This window comes from Haplochromis burtoni, unplaced genomic scaffold (genome assembly GCF_018398535.1).
Source record: "Haplochromis burtoni strain Fernald_Lab_line unplaced genomic scaffold, NCSU_Asbu1 Contig_159, whole genome shotgun sequence".
Classification (NCBI taxonomy): domain Eukaryota; kingdom Metazoa; phylum Chordata; class Actinopteri; order Cichliformes; family Cichlidae; genus Haplochromis; species Haplochromis burtoni.
This window is the reverse complement of record NW_024582520.1, coordinates 748,344-768,977: the sequence shown is the minus strand read 5'-3', so window position 1 is coordinate 768,977 and position 20,634 is coordinate 748,344. Positions and strand designations below refer to the sequence as shown.

Genomic DNA, 20,634 nt, shown 5'->3' with positions numbered 1-20,634 from the left:
ACACACACACACCCACAGCGCCTCCCTGTGTTTTCACCAGCATGTACGTGAGCAGCAGTGCGAGCTTCCCCATCAAAGATACCAGCCTGCTTGAGTGCACGTGGTCATACAGGTTCACTCTCTGCACGTGTACGCTCATGAGGGTGCTCACGTGCGCACGCATAACAGCTGATGGCACGAAGGAGCCCAGCGTCTGGCTGGTTTTCATCCAGTCTGATGGAAATGAGGATTTCCTCAGAACAGTCTTTTACTGTCAGCGTTCCTCCTCCAGGGGGCGCCGTTCTGCCGTTTGTCTTTGTGACTGCAGACGCGTGGCTCAGGATCAGAAACCTCAGTGATCAGAACGTGTTTCACTTCCATGGATTCAGGCACAGAATAACGGAGGCCACACTGAGGGCTGCACTGAGCCTCTGAGTCCCTGCACACATGAGCGCCGACTGCAGAGAAACCACAGCGCTGTGCTGTGTGAGCACCGTCGTCTTTAGCTCGCTCACAGTCGTTCTTGGGCATCAGGTCCGGGGGACTTTTGCGTTTGACTGACTTGAAACTGATGACTGCGCTGGTTTTGCGGCCTTGTTCGAGCCGTTTCTGCGCTCGCTGTAAAGTCAACGTCGGGCCGGTTTATTCTCCTGAAATCAGGCATCATGTTGCTCGGAGGCCCGAGTGGCTGCAGACTGAACCGAGCTATAAAAAGAGCAGACGCTGATTATAAAACCTCCTGGCTGAGTGTGTGCAGGCGCTCACGTGCCACCGCACACAGATTGGGAGCATGCAGAGCTTTGGCGGTTTAACGATGGGGTCAGACGGGGGGACGGAGCTGTAACGATCAGACTCTGTCTGGTCTGTTGGACCTGCAGTCACACCTGATCAGAACCCCAGCACGCCCTCAGAGCTCATCAGCTTCAGACACTACACACATGAATGCACGCTTTCTTTTCCAAAAACCAAGAAACTTCTCAGGGTTTCGCTGTGGTGCCCCCTAGAGGGGGCAGCTGAGAGGATTTGTGGATCACAGCCTGTCTCATTACAGCGAAATGATTTTTATCTGGGTCGGGTTTTAAAAGCGCGAGTTTCACCTGTAGGATCCAGCATCTTCCTGTGAGCTGTAATTATTAGGGCTGGGTTTTTATAATCGATTTATCGATTAAAATCAATTCTGGCTTGGATAACGTAAAATCGGTTCATTAAAATCCTGAATCGATTTTTTATATTAATTTATTTTGCCCGAAATGCCAGAATCTCAGGTGAAAGATCACAAAATTTCAAGAACCACCAAACAGCTAAGACAGTAAATGAGAGCAGGTACACGGCTTCTGCACAAAGACGTAAACACACAGCGCGACCCGCGGATCAGAATCAGTGAGATGTCGCCTTTCTCAGCTGACGGTCGGGGCTGAAAGCCGACAGCTCGCTGATTCTGATCCGCGGGTCGCGCTGTGTGTTCACGCCCTTTTTGCACTGATCATATGGCTGTTAGTTTGATCTCTCTCCAAACAAACTACGCTTCACATAAACATCGTCATGAATTCCCTCTGACTTTTACTGACTTTTCAGGATAAAAATCACACTTCATGCACAGCTCTCTCTCTCTCTCTTCTCTCTCTCTCTCTTCTCTCTCTCTCTCTCTTCTCTCTCTCTCTCTCTCTCTCTCTCTCTTCTTCTCTCTCTCTTCTCTCTCTCTCTCTCTCTCTCTCTCTTTCCCTTTTCTCATTATTCGCTTGCTTGTTAGGCACAAGTCTACTGTTGTTTACAGGCTGTCAGCCGCTGTTTTTTTCCCTTTTACATTCTTCCGAAAAGAAAACCTCATTTCTGCTGTTCAATACTGAACAAATTTAAACTTTTTAAAATTATTCAAAATGCAAAACGCTTAGCCGTGTCTCTAATAAAACCGCTGTAACTTCAGAGGTGATGTTCATATGTTGATTAATGGTTTTCTTTCGTTTTTGATGTACTGCAGAATATTTTTATAAAATCCAGGCCAGGAAAATCACCTTCATGTTTTTCTGTGTTTTATCTTCAGCTACTTTGACACAAAGGCCTCTGCTGTGATGCTCACACCTTTGTCAGCTTCCTTTTGATAGATACAAAAATATGTAAATGTACTGATCTGAATTATAATATTTCTGACTGTCAAAATGTCCCAGATTCAAATCGAATCGAATTAAATCAAATTGTGGATCGAATCGATTCGGGACCTTGTGAATCGGAATTGAATCGATTCTAGAAATCAGTGACGATACCCAGCCCTAGTAATTATTACTAAAGTGTTTTTGTAGTGGATAACTCTGAGAGGGCATTTCCAGGGGCGCAGGTGTTGGGAATCCCTGGGTTCCCGTCCTAGACGACGGTCAATGATTTTCGCTTTGTCATGCATCTCGTTTCTGTCCTCCTGTCTCTCCTCAGGTTTCTTCTCCAGTGTTTGGAGGATCTGGACGCCAGCCTTCGCAAGCTCAACTCTCGCCTTTTCGTCATCAGGGGCCAACCAGCCAACGTGTTCCCGCGGCTCTTTAAGGTGAGATGCAGGAAATCCTACTCCGGGGTTAGGGCAGACATGTGACCAGGGCGCTCTGCTCTGCTGCTCCCGCAGCCTGTTGGGAATCTTCTCTCTCTGTTTCTCAGGAGTGGAAGATCTCCCGGCTGACCTTTGAATACGACTCAGAGCCTTTTGGGAAGGAGAGAGACGCCGCCATCAAGAAGCTGGCCATGGAGGCGGGCGTGGAGGTCATCGTCAAAATATCGCACACCCTGTATGACCTTGACAAGTGAGTGAGCTTTAATTAACGACAGCGCGGACCCTTGAGAACACAGCGACGCTGTAAGGACATTCAGGGAGGGTTGTTTCAAACCGTCATGGAGCCTGAGGTCACATGATCACGGTCATGTGTCATGAGATTCCTCTTTGCTTCTCCGCAGGATCATCGAGCTGAACGGCGGGCAGCCTCCGCTCACCTACAAGCGTTTCCAGACTCTGATCAGCCGGCTGGATCCTCCGGAGATGCCTGTGGAGATGCTGACGGACACGCTGATGGGGCACTGCGTCACGCCCGTCCTTGAGGACCACGGGGACAAGTACGGCGTCCCCTCGCTGGAGGAGCTTGGTGAGAAATCAAACACACTCACGAGAAAACAACCACAAAGATGGCCGACAGCGTTTCTCGTAGTTGAAGCACCAATCAGAATCTCTGTGTACTTATTCATCCACGCCCTAAAACCAAAATCCAACAACAAACAGGCGAAGATCTATGGGCTCAAATTGTGGTCATAAATATTTTGTACTTGTAAATCAGAATTTATATGTGTAAAAAGAATTTGTGTGTGTAAAAAGAATTTGTGTGTGCGTAAAAAAGATCTGTGTGTGGCCAAAAAATACGTGTGAAATTCTGCACGGTTACAAGTATGAATTTTGACCCTACTTTTCTTCCTTTCATCCGGTTGGTCAATGTCATGTCAATCACAAATTTAACAATCCAATCAGAGAACAGATGGGTTTGGCTATTGGAGGGGTACTTTATGGAGCTTCAGGTCCTTGAAGGGAGTAAATGCCCTTTTACATGCCAGCCCAGCTTTTTCTGTCTGTGGCGGTCCGAGTTTGGTGATTTTTGTGTCACAGGTTTACGTGCTTAATACAAGGACCTCCAGAGCCTTTTCAACAGTGCTGCAGACCTCGGGGGGGCAGGCAGTGCTGTGGAAATGACAGTCTTCACTAGTGGGGATAGTTACAAAGCTTTCTTTGTTATGAATTAGCATACATGTTTTTATTGAACATTTGAAGACAAAAAAACTGAAACTCTTGTAGAGGAGATAAAGTCAGAGATAGAAATTACAAGGAGCAGGTGCATCTAGTACAGGTAAAACCCCACAGAGCCCAGCAGCCAGCAACAAATTCTGGATCCTTGGCTTTTAGTTAGCAGTTAGCATTAGCAGCACATGCTGCGTCCGATGTGAAAGGACCTTCATGCTGCGCACTGTGACTCACAGCAATGGTCCCGGGTCAGCCCTGACTTTGAGTTAAACTAATCCTAAAGTAATGATGGTATTTCTAACCACTGATATAGCACAACTTTATCCTTTCAACAGCTGCTGAAAGTTAGGGGACCTAGCTGCTATCGGATATTTATACAGAGATCCTCCAGCTTCAAACTGTATCACCCTTCAAGGACCTGCAGTTCAAAAAAAGAATCCCTCCAACAGCCAAACCCATCTGTTCTCTGATTGGACTGTTAAATTTGTGATTGACATGACATTGACCAATCAGATGAAAGGAAGAAAAATAGAGTTTCACGCGTATTGTTTACACACACAAATTCTTTTTACGCATACAAACCTGATTTACAAGTACAAAATATTTATGACTACAATTTGAGCCCATAAAAATCGACCAATGATCAAATCACACACACACACAGACACACACACTCTCACAGACACACACAGAAACACTCTCACAGACACACGCACACTCTCTCACACTGAGTGTAGCTGAGCAGGCCTGCAGCGCCCCCTGTGGCAGCTGTGTGCATCACAGCTTCAGTGCAGTTTGATGGCGTTCCTGCACAGCGTCCGTCAGTCAGCTGCTGCCTTCACACCTGCAGGTTTTGTCCCAGAGAGTTTTAAAATCAAAGTAAGGGCCAGGAGACCTTAAACGTGGCTCCTGAGTGAAGCTGTGACGCTTGAAGCTCTTGAGTGTTGCACGTTCATCCAAAGCTGATGACACACATCAGCTTTGGATGAGTGTCTGGAGTGAAATAATATAAAAGATATTTGGCTGAAACTTTTTTCACTTTGAAACACTGATTTGTTTCTCAGACGACAGGGACCAGCCCACCCCAAACAGGGCTTTGGCTTAGTTGTCCTCTCTGCTGAGTCCCTCGACTTCATTGTCATATTTTATTTGTTCCTGTGTGTGACCCGGGCACCGAGCCTGAGCGAAGGCCTCTGCAGCTCCACAAACAGACATGAAACACTTGTTGCAGCGCCCTCTGCTGGAGCTGTTTTAAATGCAGGAAAAGAGCTTCCAGCCTGGTGGATCTGACTCTGGACTCATTCAGCTTTAAGGAGAAACTGCAGTCAGCTAATTGATGCCGAAAGAAGAACTCCTCCCATAATTAAACCCCAAACCTGTCACCTGCTCTCTAATTTAAAGCTCTGAGTCGGGTGAAGCCATCTGTCTCTGTCCATTCATGCAAGCACCTGCTGTGGAGCACCTGCTGTGAAGCACCTGACCCTGAGACATTTAAGGAGCTCTGTGCTCCTGAATGAACGTGCTGATCCTCAGTCTGCTCCCCATTCAAAGAAACCTGCTGCTCCACAAAGCTCCGCCTCCATCTGCCACTCACAGCTGCCGCTCACTGACCTCATCAGGTCACGTGTAGAGTGATGCACACCTGCCCAATATAACTCTAATCTGATCCCAATTAAGTAACTTCTGGTGCTCGTTGATGACTTCTCCTCACTCAGAGTTGAATCTGTCACGAGTCGTAGCATCAGGCCCACGCCGCTCTCTCAGTCAGAGTCGTCCTCAGGTTTGGCAGGTGGGGACACGGTGGGTTCGGTTTCTGCTTCACCCTACAGCAGGTTCACTGACGGGCCGCATCTGAGCAAATCTGATCAATAACGTCAAAAAAGTCCAGAAATGAAATATTGACCTTTTTATTCTGGTGATAAAACATGAAAATAAATCATCTTCAGTCTTTATTTTCAAACCAATCAGACGTTTACTCTGAGCTCGTTCTCAAGAGGTTACAGAAGTGAAATGACGGGGTCGTTTACCCACGGGATCGAGACGGGGTCGTTTAGCCACGGGGTCGTTTACCCATGGGGTCGTGACGGGTTAGTTTAATCACGGGGTCGTTTAACCACGGGGTCATGGCGAGGTCATTTACCCACAGGGTCGTGGAATGACGGAGCATCGCTCTTTTGTTCCTGAACTAGTCAGTTCAGTTCATTTTTATTTCAAGCATTTCAAACATGTGGCTTCACAATCATTACAAAATATCATTCCATTATTTGTTTGAAAAGGAGTAAGCAGAAGTATTTACTTATTTGTCCCTACCCCCTCAAGTTTTACCTCTCATTCATTTATTTTTTTTGTCTTAAATTAAACAAACAACATATGAAACATATGAAGTAAAGCAAAACAAAACAAAACATACATAAATCAAAAACAAGAAATTAGCAAGCCCCACCACCTGTATAGTTTCTTTCATATGAAAAATACAGAATGTGTATATTTGCAGATACACAAGTTATGGAAAAACAAACAAACCAAAACAAAAGAAACAAAAAAGAACCACAACACCATTACCAACAACCAGTCGAAGCTTCTTTCTTTGTGTCTCTGAGTACCTTGGGTTTAAATTTCACCTGTGCAGGTGTGACTTAAAGGCACAGCGAGCAGGTTCAGGTAATCCAGCAGGTCTGGGATGGGAGACAGGTGGGTGGGCTGCCGAGTTCTGATTGGCTGTGTGTGTTTATGGAAGGTTGACCTGCTAAGGACAATGATGAAGGTGAACCGTCTCTTTCAGGCTTTGACACGGAGGGGCTGCCATCAGCCGTGTGGCCAGGAGGAGAGACCGAGGCTCTTACCAGGATAGAGCGCCACCTGGAGAGAAAGGTGGGTACTGCAGCTGATGGTGGGCTGTGGTCATAGAAAGCTCTGAGGGGATGACGTTCAGCAGAAGCGCTGGGGACTTCTCAGTGACGCAGCTCCTATTTTCATTGGCTGTTATCTTTGATGGGGCAGATTAAAGATCTTCAGCATCACAACAGAAGAAATGCGCACTCATCTGTTTCAGTAAACACATTAGTAGGGCAGGGCCATATTATACCGTTCACGGTAATACCGGTACAATGTTAGGCAACGATAAGAAAATGAAATATGGCGATAGAATGTGGGTAAAATGCACATGCGCAGGGCCTTTGTTTTCATACACACATGGCCGAAAAAGCATGGCGGCGACAGAGAATGAGAAGGGAGAAAGGAACATGCAAGCGGCCGTCGTTATTGCCGTATTTGTCGGACTAAGGTGCTCGTAAATCTGGGAGTAATCTGGGTCCTAAACTCCGTATGCTTCAGGTCCTAAAGTCAAATGAACACTGCAGCATCACTGAGAGTTAAAAAAACTGTCTAAATTCTTTCATCTTTAATAAAATGATCAGCGTTGCTGCTTTACCAGGTGTAACAGTTAAGTTTAACATCCAGGCGTCCATGAAAACAGGATTTATTACATTTAACGGAGTTAGAAGCTAGCAGGAAGTTAGCGGAAGTTAGCTCGCTAGTTTTGCTAGTTACCTAAACATGATATAGCATGTTCTGACTGAGAGATTTCTGAACAAATTCAAACGTACAGCTCTGCTGTCACTTCCAACATATAATAAGACAGCAAACTAAACAGCAGTGACATTTGTAGGGTTACTGAAGTTGGGCTAGCTGGTATATAATGATGTGCTACGTGATCGCTAGCGACACAGCTATGTTAGCACAACAAACACAGTGAAGCTGGAGGACGAACGCTAACTTTTTCCACTCGATAAAAGTTAACTTCAGGGTTCCTGATGGTTAGAGACAAATGCAATCCTATGGCAGGATGCTGTAAACGGACCAAACTTCAGTCAGGAGAACAACTGAGATAATCCATCCACAATACGAGGTTAGTCATTAATATACTGCAACAACATGGGAATAGAGCAGCTGTGATAGAATACAGCATTAATGAATCGATGGTACAGAAGTGGAGGAAGTAAGAAGAATGAGCTGAATAAAGTTTGATTCATCTGACTGCTTTGTTTTGCTTAATGTGCGTTATAATCCTGTGCACCTTATGGTCCGAAAAAATACGTATTTGACGCTTTTATTTGGCACACTGCAGTTTAATATTGCAAAGCACCTCTTTTTAACTTCGGTGGATATTATACATGGTTATGCTCAGGATATGTCAGCCCATTTCTACTGGAAATGCCTTTTGATTAAACCTTCAGCAAGGAATTTGCATTTGCACTGTTACATTTTTATATAGCTTTAATGCACATAAAAACAGCTGCTTGTTTAAGTGAAAATAAATGAATGGGTTTTTGCGCTGGTAAAGTTGTGGAGTTGTATTTTGTCTCTTGCGCGTTATCGCAAATTTTCAAATGTATATCGTGATAAATATTTTTGGCCATATCGCCCTGCTCTAACAAACACTGTTCGCTTTCTTTTCTTGTCATGTTCTTGTCTGTCCGAAAATGTCTTTTGTTCAGGTTCACAGACATGTGAAACACGCCCTGCTGCTTTTCCAAACCAGCCGCCTGTGATTTGGTGAATACTTTAACGTGGCCGTCTTACTTCCCCTCCTTTCTCTCTCCCTCTCTTTCTCTCCAGGCGTGGGTGGCGAATTTCGAGCGTCCGAGGATGAACGCCAACTCACTGCTGGCCAGCCCAACAGGCCTCAGCCCGTACCTGCGCTTCGGCTGCCTCTCCTGCCGCCTCTTCTACTTCAAGCTCACCGACCTGTACCGCAAGGTCTGCGTCAGACCCACACGTTGCTGTTGCATATTTGTGCTGCCCCAAAGCATCGGTGCGACTGCACCGCAGCGATGATCTCATTTATGGACGTGTATGAAGCAGAGCCCATCTGCTACTCTGTTTCTGTACGAATGAACTCCATAGATGAGACAATGCTGTGCAAAAGTCTTGAGCCACCCCTCATTTCTTCACAAACGTTCCTGTAATCTTTGAAGTGCTCTTGAGCAGCAGTTGTCCAGAGGTCTTTATAATGTTAAACTCTGACCTCTGAATCATTCTGAACCAGTGTTGTAGTGTTAGGTTGTGCCTGTTGTGTGCAGACACAACCTAACACTACAAACACATTTGAATCAGAAGCTAAAACTAAAGAAGGCAGGCTGTCACACAAACACGTTATCTGTGACTCTATGAGACACGCCAAATATAACGCAGTTTGACATGAAATGGGATTTTTGGCCCAACAAGGCGATTCCCAAAGAGGAATAATAGCATTTTATTATTTCCAGATCATTGCATATCAGTGCAGGTGTGAGCTATGAGTGCACTTGCCAGATGCAGTGATCTGATTGGTCAGATCTGAACCATCAGAGATTAAATATTGGCATGAAGGCCCCACCGAAAGGGCGGTGACATCACCGCTGGGCTCAGGTTGGTGCTGCTGAACCCACTGAGACGGTCGAACGGTGACCGACTGCTGTGATCAACAGAACGTCGTTGAAGTGAAACACTTTTATAAAACCGATGGCCGAGGTTGAAAGAGTTAACCCCCTGAACGCTTTTAACCCGATGCTTTTGTGATGTTTCTAATGATGCAGGTGAAGAAGAACAGCTCTCCTCCACTCTCGCTCTACGGACAGCTACTGTGGCGCGAGTTCTTCTACACCGCCGCCACCAACAACCCACGCTTCGACAAGATGGAGGGAAACCCCATCTGCGTCCGCATTCCCTGGGACAAAAATCCTGAGGCGCTCGCCAAGTGGGCTGAGGCAAAGACGGGCTTTCCCTGGATCGATGCCATCATGACTCAGCTGAGGCAGGAGGGGTGGATTCATCACTTGGCCCGACATGCCGTGGCCTGCTTCCTCACCAGAGGAGACCTGTGGATCAGCTGGGAGGAAGGAATGAAGGTGAGCACATGGGAAGCGGTCATGGTGCGGTGACGTGCCGATACTGAAACATGCCGATGAATCAGACGGGTACAGCTGACCGCCTTTATTTTTCTGCGTCAGGGTTTAATGTCGTAGGTGTTTTTCCTTCTTCGTGTCGGCCTTATTATTTTGGCACGTTTGCCAGTAACTTCTGTTCATGCTTAAGGAATAAAAACAACCGAGTTAAAACAAAGTGATGTTACCCACTCAGGTGTCGGCTTATTTTTGCACTTCCTGTTTTAATGGGCTGTGGTTACCTGCTGCAGGTGTTTGAGGAGCTGCTGCTGGATGCAGACTGGAGCGTGAATGCGGGCAGCTGGATGTGGCTGTCCTGCAGTTCATTCTTCCAGCAGTTCTTCCACTGCTACTGCCCCGTGGGCTTCGGCCGGCGCACCGACCCCAACGGGGACTTCATCAGGTGGGTACCTTTCCTTCTATCGCCCCTTGGTGCCAACAGCTGAGCCCGCACCTGGATGGCGCCCTTCCTCCCTCTGTCTCTCAGGACTGCACAGATATTAGAGCGTTGAGGGTCATCGGAGGAGAGCAGTGAGTCACAGGGGAAGCACAGACAGATTTACCTGTTTTAAAAGTAACACCTGTTACACCTGATGGAACCTGCCAGTTACTGATGACGTCAGTGTCTCACACACAGTCAGCTCAGGGACAGGTCAGCTGAAGACAGCAGAGGGGGAGAGAGAGATGGGGGGATAAAGGGGACGTCCAGATCTTAGGGTAAGTCAACAAACCAGCGTCCTTCCGTCCTCGTCTTTGTCTGTGTGTCATCAGCTGTTTGTAGCTGTCTGTTCACACCTCAGCACTTAGTCTGGGATCCAGGATGCTAACGACCTCAGTGTGTGTGTGTGTGTGTGTGTGTGTGTGTGTGTGTGTGTGTGTGTGTGTGTGAGGGACTCTGAACATGTATGCATCAGTAGACGTGTACCTGCAGCAGCGTGTTCATTACTGCTGCTCTCTCCCCCCTCCTTCCACTCTGTTTGTGATTTTTGGGGGTTGGGGGGAAAGTTCAGCGGTCCCTCTCCCCTTCGTAGATTGTAGCTGATTGCTTTTAAGGTGATTGGCCGTTCTCTCGCCCCTCCACCCAGGTGCAGCCTGCGCTTCCAGCCGGGGCTGCCGTGGATGGACGTTGTTGATGGCGGTTTGTTTCATGTACCTGTGCAGCCCTGAGGCACTCGCGCCCCAGCGGCACCCTCTGAGCAGGTTTATGACTCGGTGGCGTCTCATTTCGTCAAAAGGGATTCTGACCGCTTGGTAGGGAAAGGCAAACGCCTCGCCTGCATTCGTTAGGTAGAGCGTTATGAAGCATTCCACGGAGGGTAGTGAGGAGAGGCGTTGGACCAGCTGTAGCTCTGCCATCGCAGTGAAGCACGATTGGCGCCAGTACTCGTTACCTGCGCCGTGCCACGCGAGCCGGTCCACTGTCCAGGCGCTGGGCAAAGCCCCTCATCAGGCCCTTTGTGAAATGTTCAGTGGCGCTCTGCTTTTGTGAATGCAGCCCTGCGGCTCAGGCGGAGCTGGAGCGGCGGCTGGCTCACTCAGACACATGGCGTGGATCACTAGTGCACGTGTGCATCACGTAGGGTAAAAAACAGGCCGAGATCAAAGATACAGATCTGACTGCAGAGGATAAGCAGCCCTTGCATGGCTAGGCTTAGGCTTTTCCCCGACCATCATCCACCCAGTCACATCCATCCAACATCCAACCACATGCAGCAGGGAGAGTCAGCCCCACCCTTTATGTTTAAAGATGTCTGCATATCTGCCAGTGTAGGTGTGAGGTGAAAATCCAAAGCCGTGACACTAAATGTGGACAGCAGATTGAAGATTACATCATCAAAGATTACATGACAGGAAGAGGAAGCCCTTATTGCCCACGCCACCCGCCGCCCTCCATCGGCTCGCGTGCTGCCGGCAGGTCGCGGATCTTCCTGGCAAAAGGGTTGTGGTCCCTTTTGGTGAAATGAGGGGGCTCCCTAGTGTGCCGGCCCAGAGTATGGCGCTGTGGCGATGGGAGAGGACAGTCAGCAGAGGCTTTGGGCCCACTGACCACTTAAAAGACAACCACCACAGTCAGAGGGGCAGGGGGGGCAGATTTGAGCTCTTTTCTCAGTCCACTGCTGTTTGAAGGGGATGGAGGTGGGGTAAGGTTGGGGGAGGGTGGGGCCAGAGCTGGGAGGTACGGTGGAGGACTTCTGTCATCAACGGCGAGCTCTCAGGAGAACTTCAGCTTCCTCTTCTGTTCAGCTGTGAGGAATGAAACCGAAGAAGAGCTTTGAGCGATGGACGGACAGGAAGCTCGATGGCAGATCTTTTCCACCGTACGCCGGCTCTGGTCCAGGTGGGGTGGGAGGGGTTGGGCGGGTGGGCTCAAAACTTTGTGCTTTCTAATGGCGTGTTGCAGTAGACGTCTTCCTAGCAGCACCAAGCAGCAGTGATGTCTCTAACAACACGGCGCTCTCCGTCCGTCGAGCATGCGTGCGTCCACACGGCCGCACCGCTGCCTGCCCCCACTGTGCCGCTTCCCACAGTTCCACTCGCCCCTCTCCTCCGCCCCGCCTGTGTCCCCTCCTCGGACTCGGTAAGGTCGGACCAAGCGCAGTAGGTAGGTGGCTCTCTTTCCACGACAGTCCAAGGAATCTTCTGCACGTTGTGAGATGTTGACCTCTTGCTGCAGTCTGATTGGCTCTCGCAGCGTCGCTCTGCGTGTGCGTGGCGTGGCTGCCGTCACACCAGCTCACAGTAAATGTTGTTGGGACCACAGCCCCTGGTTTTCCACCACGTTTGGCAGCATTAACGTCTCTCTGAGCGCCCTGCGACGGTTACTGCCCGCAGTGCTTCTGACTCATGTCCTGTAGCCTTACTGTGCAGTGTTGTGCTTGTTTGTAGCTTCGTTCTGCAGCAGCTGACTTCCTTAAAACTTGTAAGCACGAAGGGCTGAAGACCAGCGTGCTCCGGCTGCAGGCCTAAACCTCAGCCAGCTCTTCACACAGCAGCAGCTAAAGTTTGGAAACACACATTTCAGCTCATATCTGAGACGGTAGCTCCGAAACATTCAGACATGACATTTTTTCCTCTTAACCCTTTACCTCCCTGCATCACCACCACCCCAATGCACTTTGTACCCCTCCTCGTGCTGACAGAAGCCAGCATGTCTAATGTCTCCATCTGCTTCCAGACGATACTTACCTGTCCTCCGAGGTTTTCCTGCTAAGTTCATCTACGACCCGTGGAACGCTCCAGAGTCTGTGCAGGCGGCAGCCAAGTGCATCATTGGAGTCCATTACCCGAAGCCCATGGTGCACCATGCAGAGGCGAGCCGGCTCAACATCGAGAGGATGAAGCAGATCTACCAGCAGTTGAGCCGATACAGAGGACTGGGTACGAGATCAGAGAACATAAAACTTTAGCCTTAAACCACAGCACAGCACGCCCAGGTCGCTCCAGGAACTAAAGCTATCAGTAACTTTAGAATATTTAATGAGGCCAAGTTCTGTCTTCATGCTGCGCAAACTTTCAGTTCACACACTCATGGGATTCTTTCCAGAGTCGTCGTAGCTTCAGGAGTTTAAGAGAGATGCACATGAAAAAAACTAATTCAAAGCTGAACCTAGTTTTTATTCTGCAGGAGTGTTCCTCCAAACAGGTTTTATGTGATGGAATAACCTGCAGTAGTTTGATGTCTGTGACGTGTAGCAGATTTATTACATTTTCAAATTGTCAAAGTTACGAGTAATAAGTGTGTGTGTGTCTTTCAGGTCTGCTGGCATCAGTGCCGTCCACCCACGGGAACGGGAATGGAGGAATGATGGCCTTTTCCCCTGGAGAGCAGCACCCAGGGACCAACAGTTCACACAGTAAGGCCTCTGGACACAGTCCGAGCTTCCAGCCGCTCTGGCAGCTCTGTTGTTGAGTCACGTCTTCTTCTGTGGTCTTCAGCGCCCGGAGTGTCGGGGAGCCCCGTTCCAACAGGAAATGGCAGCGGAAGCATCCTTCTCAACTTTGACAGCGAAGAACAGATCGGCCCCAGCGGCGTTGGACAGCAGCATCAGCGCCTGCAGCAGCATGGTACATGACGCCGCAGCTTCCTGTCTGGACTGAGGTCAGATTCACAGTTTAGTGGCACGATGTCGTATTTATAGTGTGTTTGTGTGTGTGTGAGATGCAGGATACCACTCAGTGCCAGACACCAGCCAGAACACCAGCAGCCGACTCTACCACGAGTTTGCTGTGCCTCAGCACCCAGGTACGCCGCGGGCGGGAAGAATTTGAAGTGTTTCACATCAGCTTCGGCTCAGACCTTTCTCCTCCTTTTCCTTCAGGACCCCTCCTGCACCCCCGGGGCGGCATCACAGGGAAACGGGAGCGCGAGTCGGAGCGTGAGGGGTCGGGGGAAGAAGAGCCGGCGTCCTGCTCCGTGCACAAGATGCAGCGACAGAGCGCAGAGGTCAGCCCACCACTCGGCAGAGCTTCCGTCCAAAAGCTGCCAAAACAGTCCTGACACGTAAAACCTGGCATCCCGTATTTCAGGACTTATTCCTTGTTGAGGGAAATTTAGGCCATGTGTGAAACAGGAAGAGAGAGCGGCATTCCACCCCGCAGATATGAAGAACTCCTGTGGCGTGCTGGGTTGCCTGCCAATAATCCAGGTGTGTCTCGTCTCATTGCAGGCAACCTAGAGCAGATGGAGAAGAGACCGTGCGGAGTCCATGGAGCCGGCAGAGAGAGGAACGCCCGACATCACCGCCTGTCCTCCAATCACAGCAGCTCCAGACAGGCGCCTCCTCCTCTTCCTACTTTTCCTCACACACAGAAAATCCCAGGGAGCACACACAGAGGTGAAAATGTGTCAGTTGGCTCGAATCGGTTTACCTCTGACCTCAGAGGAATGTGCAAAGAAACAAATGACCTCAAACTTTATTTCTAATAAAATAAATAAACCAATAAAAACTTTATTGTCTTAAACGGCAGCCACCGCCACGCAGCTGCCAGGCTACGACGCGGAGCCTTCGTCACAGGCTTTGGAGAGTCTTCTTCTACTCAAACGGGTTTAAACAGGGAAACGCAGCTAAAGCTCCGCCCACGAGCCACGCCTCGAACAAAGAGGTCATCCAGAGGAGCGCAGCTGTAACACGAGTGACCCGAAGCACCAAACGCAGCCTGCCAACTTCACTTCCTGTCTGTGTAAATAAAGCCTTTTTTTAATACTGGAGGTGCAGCGGGTTAATAAACACGAAACCTCCTACTTAACGGCACTGCTTGTGATTCCCCCTTTCACCACCTGGGGCAGCATTTCACCAGCACGTGTCTTCACGCTGTAAATGAGCGCGGCTCACCGCTCCATACATGCGCACGCACGCTACGCCGGGGCTTTGGATGTGGAGTTTCTTCACATCCTGGTGATGCTCCAGTTAACTTTGAGCATTTTTAAAGCAGTTTAGAAAAACAGGATGTTACACGTACTACCTTTATTTCCGACGCTGGCTTCGTGGGAACGTCTTCGACTGCCTGGTTTGTGCTCGCTCGTATCGGCAGCTAACATCGAATGCAAGTGAAATTTGGATGCATTAAAGTCACAAGTGTCAGAGGTCTCTATATATTTATAGCCGAGCCCGTTCCTGGTCTTTGAGTCGTGTTTACAGTGACGTTCTTAGATTAGAGCCTTCGTGCCGTGGCGTCGTTTAGCCCTCTGTGTGACGCCGTCGTGCACGAGGAGGCGAAGCGTGGCTGAACACTCAGGTCCTGATCTGAGACTTGTTCTGTTTCTGTTGTTGGACCATCGTCCTCGCAGCTTTTCCCACATTTTTACTGAGGTCGCTGCGCTTTAGCACTTGTGTTTGGTCCGACCTGGCCAGTCACATTTTCACCTCTCTGTTCCCCTCACACACACCTCCTTCTGCAGATGTGGTGGTTGAGCTAACGGCTGCGTTCAGGCTCCTCGCCAAGGCGTCACATTTTTCTAAGATTTCTTATAAAAACCAAAAACCTGCTAAACAAAAATGAAGGAAAAAAGACTAAAAACTAAGTTGAGTCAACGCGCTGAGACGGGCGACCCAAACGAGCCTCATTCTGTCACAGACAACATTCCTCACATGGTTTCCTGCGGCGCTGCACGGAGGGACACGTGAAGCATGCACGGCTGTTCGGGATCATTAAAACTGTAAATCTGCCCAACATCTGCTTCATGGCCGACAAACAAACGGTCGCTGGCGTCCAGGGGGGTGGGGATCCTCCACCCTCCACCAGCACCGCCAGTCCCACTCAGAGAATGTATTATAAAATCCACACAGCAGCATCGGTGGCTGATGTTAGCACCACCAGCTACACACACACACACACACACACACACACACACACACACACACACACACACACACACACACACACACACACACACACAAAGATCTGCACATACACAAAGATACGCACACCTGTTATTACTGCGCAGTTTCATTACAGTTAGCCTGTTTTCTTTTGAGTTTACAGTGTGATTACCCGAGTATTTCTCATGTCATTACAGAGTAAATATATACAGTAAATATGCTTTTTTTCCCACAGGAAACGTAGTAATTATACAGAGTAAATACTTGTAAACATCTGGTAATTTCACTGTATTTGCGTACAGTTACATGAGTAAGGACCAGGCTTCATGTGAGTTTGACTCCGGGCTAATTTACCTGTATTTAAGCTGTAATCACACCCACAACTGTAAACTCAGATAACTCACTTCCTGTTGTTTCACAATAAAAGTCTTCTTCTACTGAACAGTCAGAGGCCTTTATTGTGAAAAGTGTTCATTAAAAAACAATAGTCCATATCTCTCTCTCTCTCTCTCACTCACTCACTCACACACACACACACACACACACACACACACACACACACACACACACACACACACACACAGCCTTCTTGATGATTAGCCAGGAGAGAACATCCCAGCCTGCCCTCTGATATCAGCGCCCCCTTTTGTTTAAGCAGTGTAACTGCGATCACTGACGAGCAAGTTGGCTGTTTGGAGCTTTGTCGCATTTATGTGTGCGTTGTTGGCCAATAATGCTAACAATGATAATAATGATAATGAAATATATGTTTGACCTAAATGCCCAAACCGACCTCGGTATTGTTGATATCTGACGTGTTAACAAAACAAGTGTGGGAAATGAGGCAGCATTGCCCCGCCCTCACAGAGCCCAGGTGTTTGAGGTGTTTTACAGGTAAAATTAAAATTCTTTTCTGGCTATTACAGGAATATAAAGCATGTGAGGCTGAAATCAGAATGTGGACTCGAGTCGGTTAAATGTCCAGCACACAGGTGAAGAACTGAAGACGCGGCGGGGCTTCACACAGCACCGTTACCGGACCCAGGGGAGGGGCGGGTGTACAGTAGTCGGCATTAGTGCGTCGTGGTCGTGCGCCCTCGGCTTCAGCAGTCACGTGGGGGGCTGATATCGGGGAGGGAGGGGGGCCTTTAGTATTGTAGTGTTTCTGTATTATAGCTCTGTCTGAACATTGTTAGGTTTGATCGCTTTTATCACTGTGGGGGAAAAGTTGATCCAAGTTTTTATTCTCGCTCTTTGTTATGTTTGGTTTCCCTTCGCGAAGGCGAAGACGGACGCCATCCATCGTCTCTGTAACCTCTTTCTGTCTCCTCGTGATGTGAAAGGCTTTTTGTGATCAAGTTCATGGCAGGAAATTAAAGTTGTTACAACCTGAAAACGTCTTGTCATTCTCCACACTTATCCCAAACACCAGACGCACTCGTGGCCATCCAGTGTCATTCTAGGACGGTGAACATGGCTCATGTCTTTCCTGGTAAATCACCATGGTAACTGATGCTAAAGACCTATCCTGTGAAGAAGGGGTAAATCTGTTATTTTCTCTGCCCTGTTGGCCCTGACGTTAGATCTGCACTCGCACTCATCCTCATTTCAAACACCTGAAGCACCTTCAGGCTGATGATCTGAAGAAACCTGCAACCAGGAGCTCTTTGATGTGGACACACCTGTCTGTGATAAACATGTGACCCAGAGTTTACCTTTATTCAATTCAGTTTTATTTATATAGCACAAAATCACAGCAGCAGTCGCCTCAAGGTGCTTTATATTGTCAGCAGGACCTACAATAATACATACAGAGAAAGACCCAGACCTTGCTCTGGGAGCTCTCACTGAGCTACATTTACAGAGCAAAAGCCTGCAGGTGTGAATAATGTTCCTGACTAAACTCCAGTGCAAACACTCGTTTTTGTAAGTCATGACGCGCACCTCACGCCGCAGCGTGGAGCTGCACAGGCAGGACATCTACTGCAGAAAGTGACTTGGCTCATACACATCAGCCTTTCAGCTTTCAGCCCGACTGTGTTTCAGAGGTGTCTTTGGGCAGACAGTGCTGTGGCTCTGGTTTGAAGGAAACACCGGGCAGAATGTTAAAGCTGTGTTTTGTAGAGTCAGTACAGGGTTGAGGTTAGTCTCTGTGGGGTTTCTCCATGGCTGACCTCTGGTCAGTGATGTCCATGTGTGATGTGCCTCTGCCTGTCGCTGACACAGACGTGTGCAAGTTTACTGTGAAGCATCTCTGTTGGAAAGGCTGTCAGCTGTGTGGGGGGGGCCCTTGTGGCAAGAGAGCACAGTTGCACTATTGAGCACATGTTCCAGTGATCAGAGTTGGAGCTAGCACATAGCAAGAGCCGCCTGGCAGACTGACTCTGCAGGGGATGTCTACACACGGTGTGAGTTGTGTGCGTCGCTAAAGAACTGTGAGTAGACGTGGAGCCATGCCTGAAAAGGACAGTTTTAGTCTTTTATGCCAATTAGACATTTAGTGGATGTGCAATGTGTATCGACCTGTTCGCTATGTGGCTAGTTCATGCTACTAATGCTACCTGTTATGCTACATACCTGCTAGCTGTAAGCTAAACGATTTGGTGTTTGTGATATATTGTTGTTGGGTGTATTGGGATGTCATGTACTGTAAGGGTTTGGGAGTAGTGTATGAAACTCGTGCATGTAGATGTTCATATAGGAATTCCCATTTGTAGTTCTGGTTAGATTCGAAGAACGCTAATGCATCATAATTCATGACTTAGATGTTTATTACATTCAGTATTCTGTATGTGTTCTGTTCACAGACCACACACCCCTCACCACTCTGTAAGCCTGCGGTTGCATGACTGTGTTGCTGTACTGTGCTGTTAAGCTGAGGAATCACAGTAAAGACGGTATAACCTTTTTCTGTGCGTCCTGTGTGTTCTGACCGACACCCCAAGGTGAACACCCCTGCTATTCAGCCAACGCCTATACAGTCCTGGGTTCAACCCAAATTAACAATCTCATCCCTTCTGCAGGCGGGCAGCCTGGTTGTTCCTGTTTTCAGGGCCGCTGCCCGAGGGAGATTCGTTATTCATGTTTTTCTTCTTTAGATATGAACCATAAACTGACACATGCTGGGAAGAAGTACACTGTTGATTAACAGCTCCATAAATGCTACAGACGTGTGGTCAGTGAGCCAGTTGGAGGAACTGACAGCATATCAGATCCTACGGCAACAACAGCTGTGGCTTTACTGATGTCACCACACCTGCACGAATGGGAATGTGCACGGTGAGAGCAGCAATGAATAACAAACGGGGGGAATATATGTGAAGAGGAGAAAGGCACACAATGGGACAACTTCCAAAGGACTTGGTGTTACTCTTTCATCGAATGTGGATGCTTTGATTTAAAAGAATCCGCTCACATAAACAATTTCACTGAAACTGCGGCGGCTGAATCATTCGCTGTAATCGAGCTGAGACGGGTTGCACGGTTGCAGTAGATCTGATCTGCCTCCACTCACGATTTCAAAATCACGTTGTATCATAAGAAATGAGCCGCTTTCGTCAGCGCCTCATCACAATTCGCCGATGTCAGGATGTTATTGCGCCTGGAGCAGCACGCCAACTCGTTCAGCAGCTTGTAGTGTTAAATCACCTGAAACCAAATACAGAAGCTGTGGCTTCAAGCTGGTGTCAGATTGCACACGTGTGCTTTCATAACGTTATCTTTGTACTCAGCTACAAACCATTGTGCTCATTTAAGCTGTGAGCTGATAAACCACGGCATCAACACTGCACACGGTGCTTAAAACAAACACAACTGCTATGTGGTTTATATATGTTTATATACTGTATATAGAAAATAGCAGAACACAGAGCAGCCGATGAACAGATTGTGCACAGTGTGAAAGTCTGGGGTGACTTTTCGTTCCCTAAACTGAATCACTCCTGTAGGTGTATATTTATACATTCTTCTGCTTGTGTCGGTGATGGCCTGCAGTCAAAGATCCTGAGAAACAAACAGCCAACAACATTCGTGTTCCTGTTGGAGTCATAAAGTCCTGTGGTTTACTTTCCAAGTGCGTGGGAGTGTTCGGAGGGATTCCCTGCCTGCACACAGGCCTCATATCTGGACAACAACACAGAACAGCGCTGTGGAATATGCTTTCCATGCTGCATGTGGGATCGCCTTTTGTCCGCTCTCCCATTGTCCAGCCCTCTCCTGCTTCCTCCATCCACCCACCTGTTTACCTTTCATTATGCAAATACGACATTCGAGGTCTTCCCCAGGATTCCCGAACACAGAGAGCAGCGCGACATTTGAGGAACAAAGGAAGGGAATACACAGAAAGATGTTTCCTTTATTTTATTCTTCCAACGAGGGGAATTATCAACATGTCGACATGTTCTTCAACACCTGAAGTGTTCAGAAAACACCAGCACTTAGAGCAAATTCAAATCCACAACATTCGTTTTATATGAGAAGCTGAAATTCAGTTTTTGTAGGTTCAACTTTACAGATTCTTTATGTTAAATAAAAGGTAGTTACCTGTGTATAAACAAATCTCTGCTTTTAAGATCAGGCTTAAACTTTCCTTTTTGCTAAAGCATATAGTTAGGGCTGGACCAGGTGACCCTGGATCCTCCCTTAGTTA

General features: G+C 48.1%; 1 protein-coding gene and 1 long non-coding RNA gene across 3 annotated transcripts in view; both read left to right on the top strand.

The window, feature by feature from the left end:
• LOC102294380 (cryptochrome-1) overlaps positions 1-16,020 on the top strand; it is a 26,640-nt gene extending 10,620 nt beyond the window's left edge. Inside the window, exons 3-15 of one of the 2 annotated variants that reach the window (XM_042225067.1) lie at positions 2,404-2,512; positions 2,620-2,762; positions 2,914-3,098; positions 6,525-6,613; positions 8,360-8,500; positions 9,319-9,630; positions 9,918-10,069; positions 12,842-13,044; positions 13,422-13,520; positions 13,603-13,731; positions 13,826-13,909; positions 13,986-14,110; positions 14,334-16,020. In XM_042225067.1, the coding sequence (XP_042081001.1) occupies positions 2,404-2,512; positions 2,620-2,762; positions 2,914-3,098; positions 6,525-6,613; positions 8,360-8,500; positions 9,319-9,630; positions 9,918-10,069; positions 12,842-13,044; positions 13,422-13,520; positions 13,603-13,731; positions 13,826-13,909; positions 13,986-14,110; positions 14,334-14,342 (1,780 nt within the window). In that variant the 3' untranslated portion in view covers positions 14,343-16,020. The remainder of the gene's footprint in view (positions 1-2,403; positions 2,513-2,619; positions 2,763-2,913; positions 3,099-6,524; positions 6,614-8,359; positions 8,501-9,318; positions 9,631-9,917; positions 10,070-12,841; positions 13,045-13,421; positions 13,521-13,602; positions 13,732-13,825; positions 13,910-13,985; positions 14,111-14,333) is intronic. The other variant, XM_042225068.1, reaches the window with a different exon arrangement.
• A 6-nt stretch (positions 16,021-16,026) lies between these two features.
• LOC121815224 lies at positions 16,027-18,893 on the top strand. The gene is made up of 2 exons (XR_006054901.1): positions 16,027-18,421; positions 18,794-18,893. It is a non-coding gene; the product is annotated as an uncharacterized LOC121815224 (long non-coding RNA).
• Positions 18,894-20,634: the final 1,741 nt, after the last annotated feature.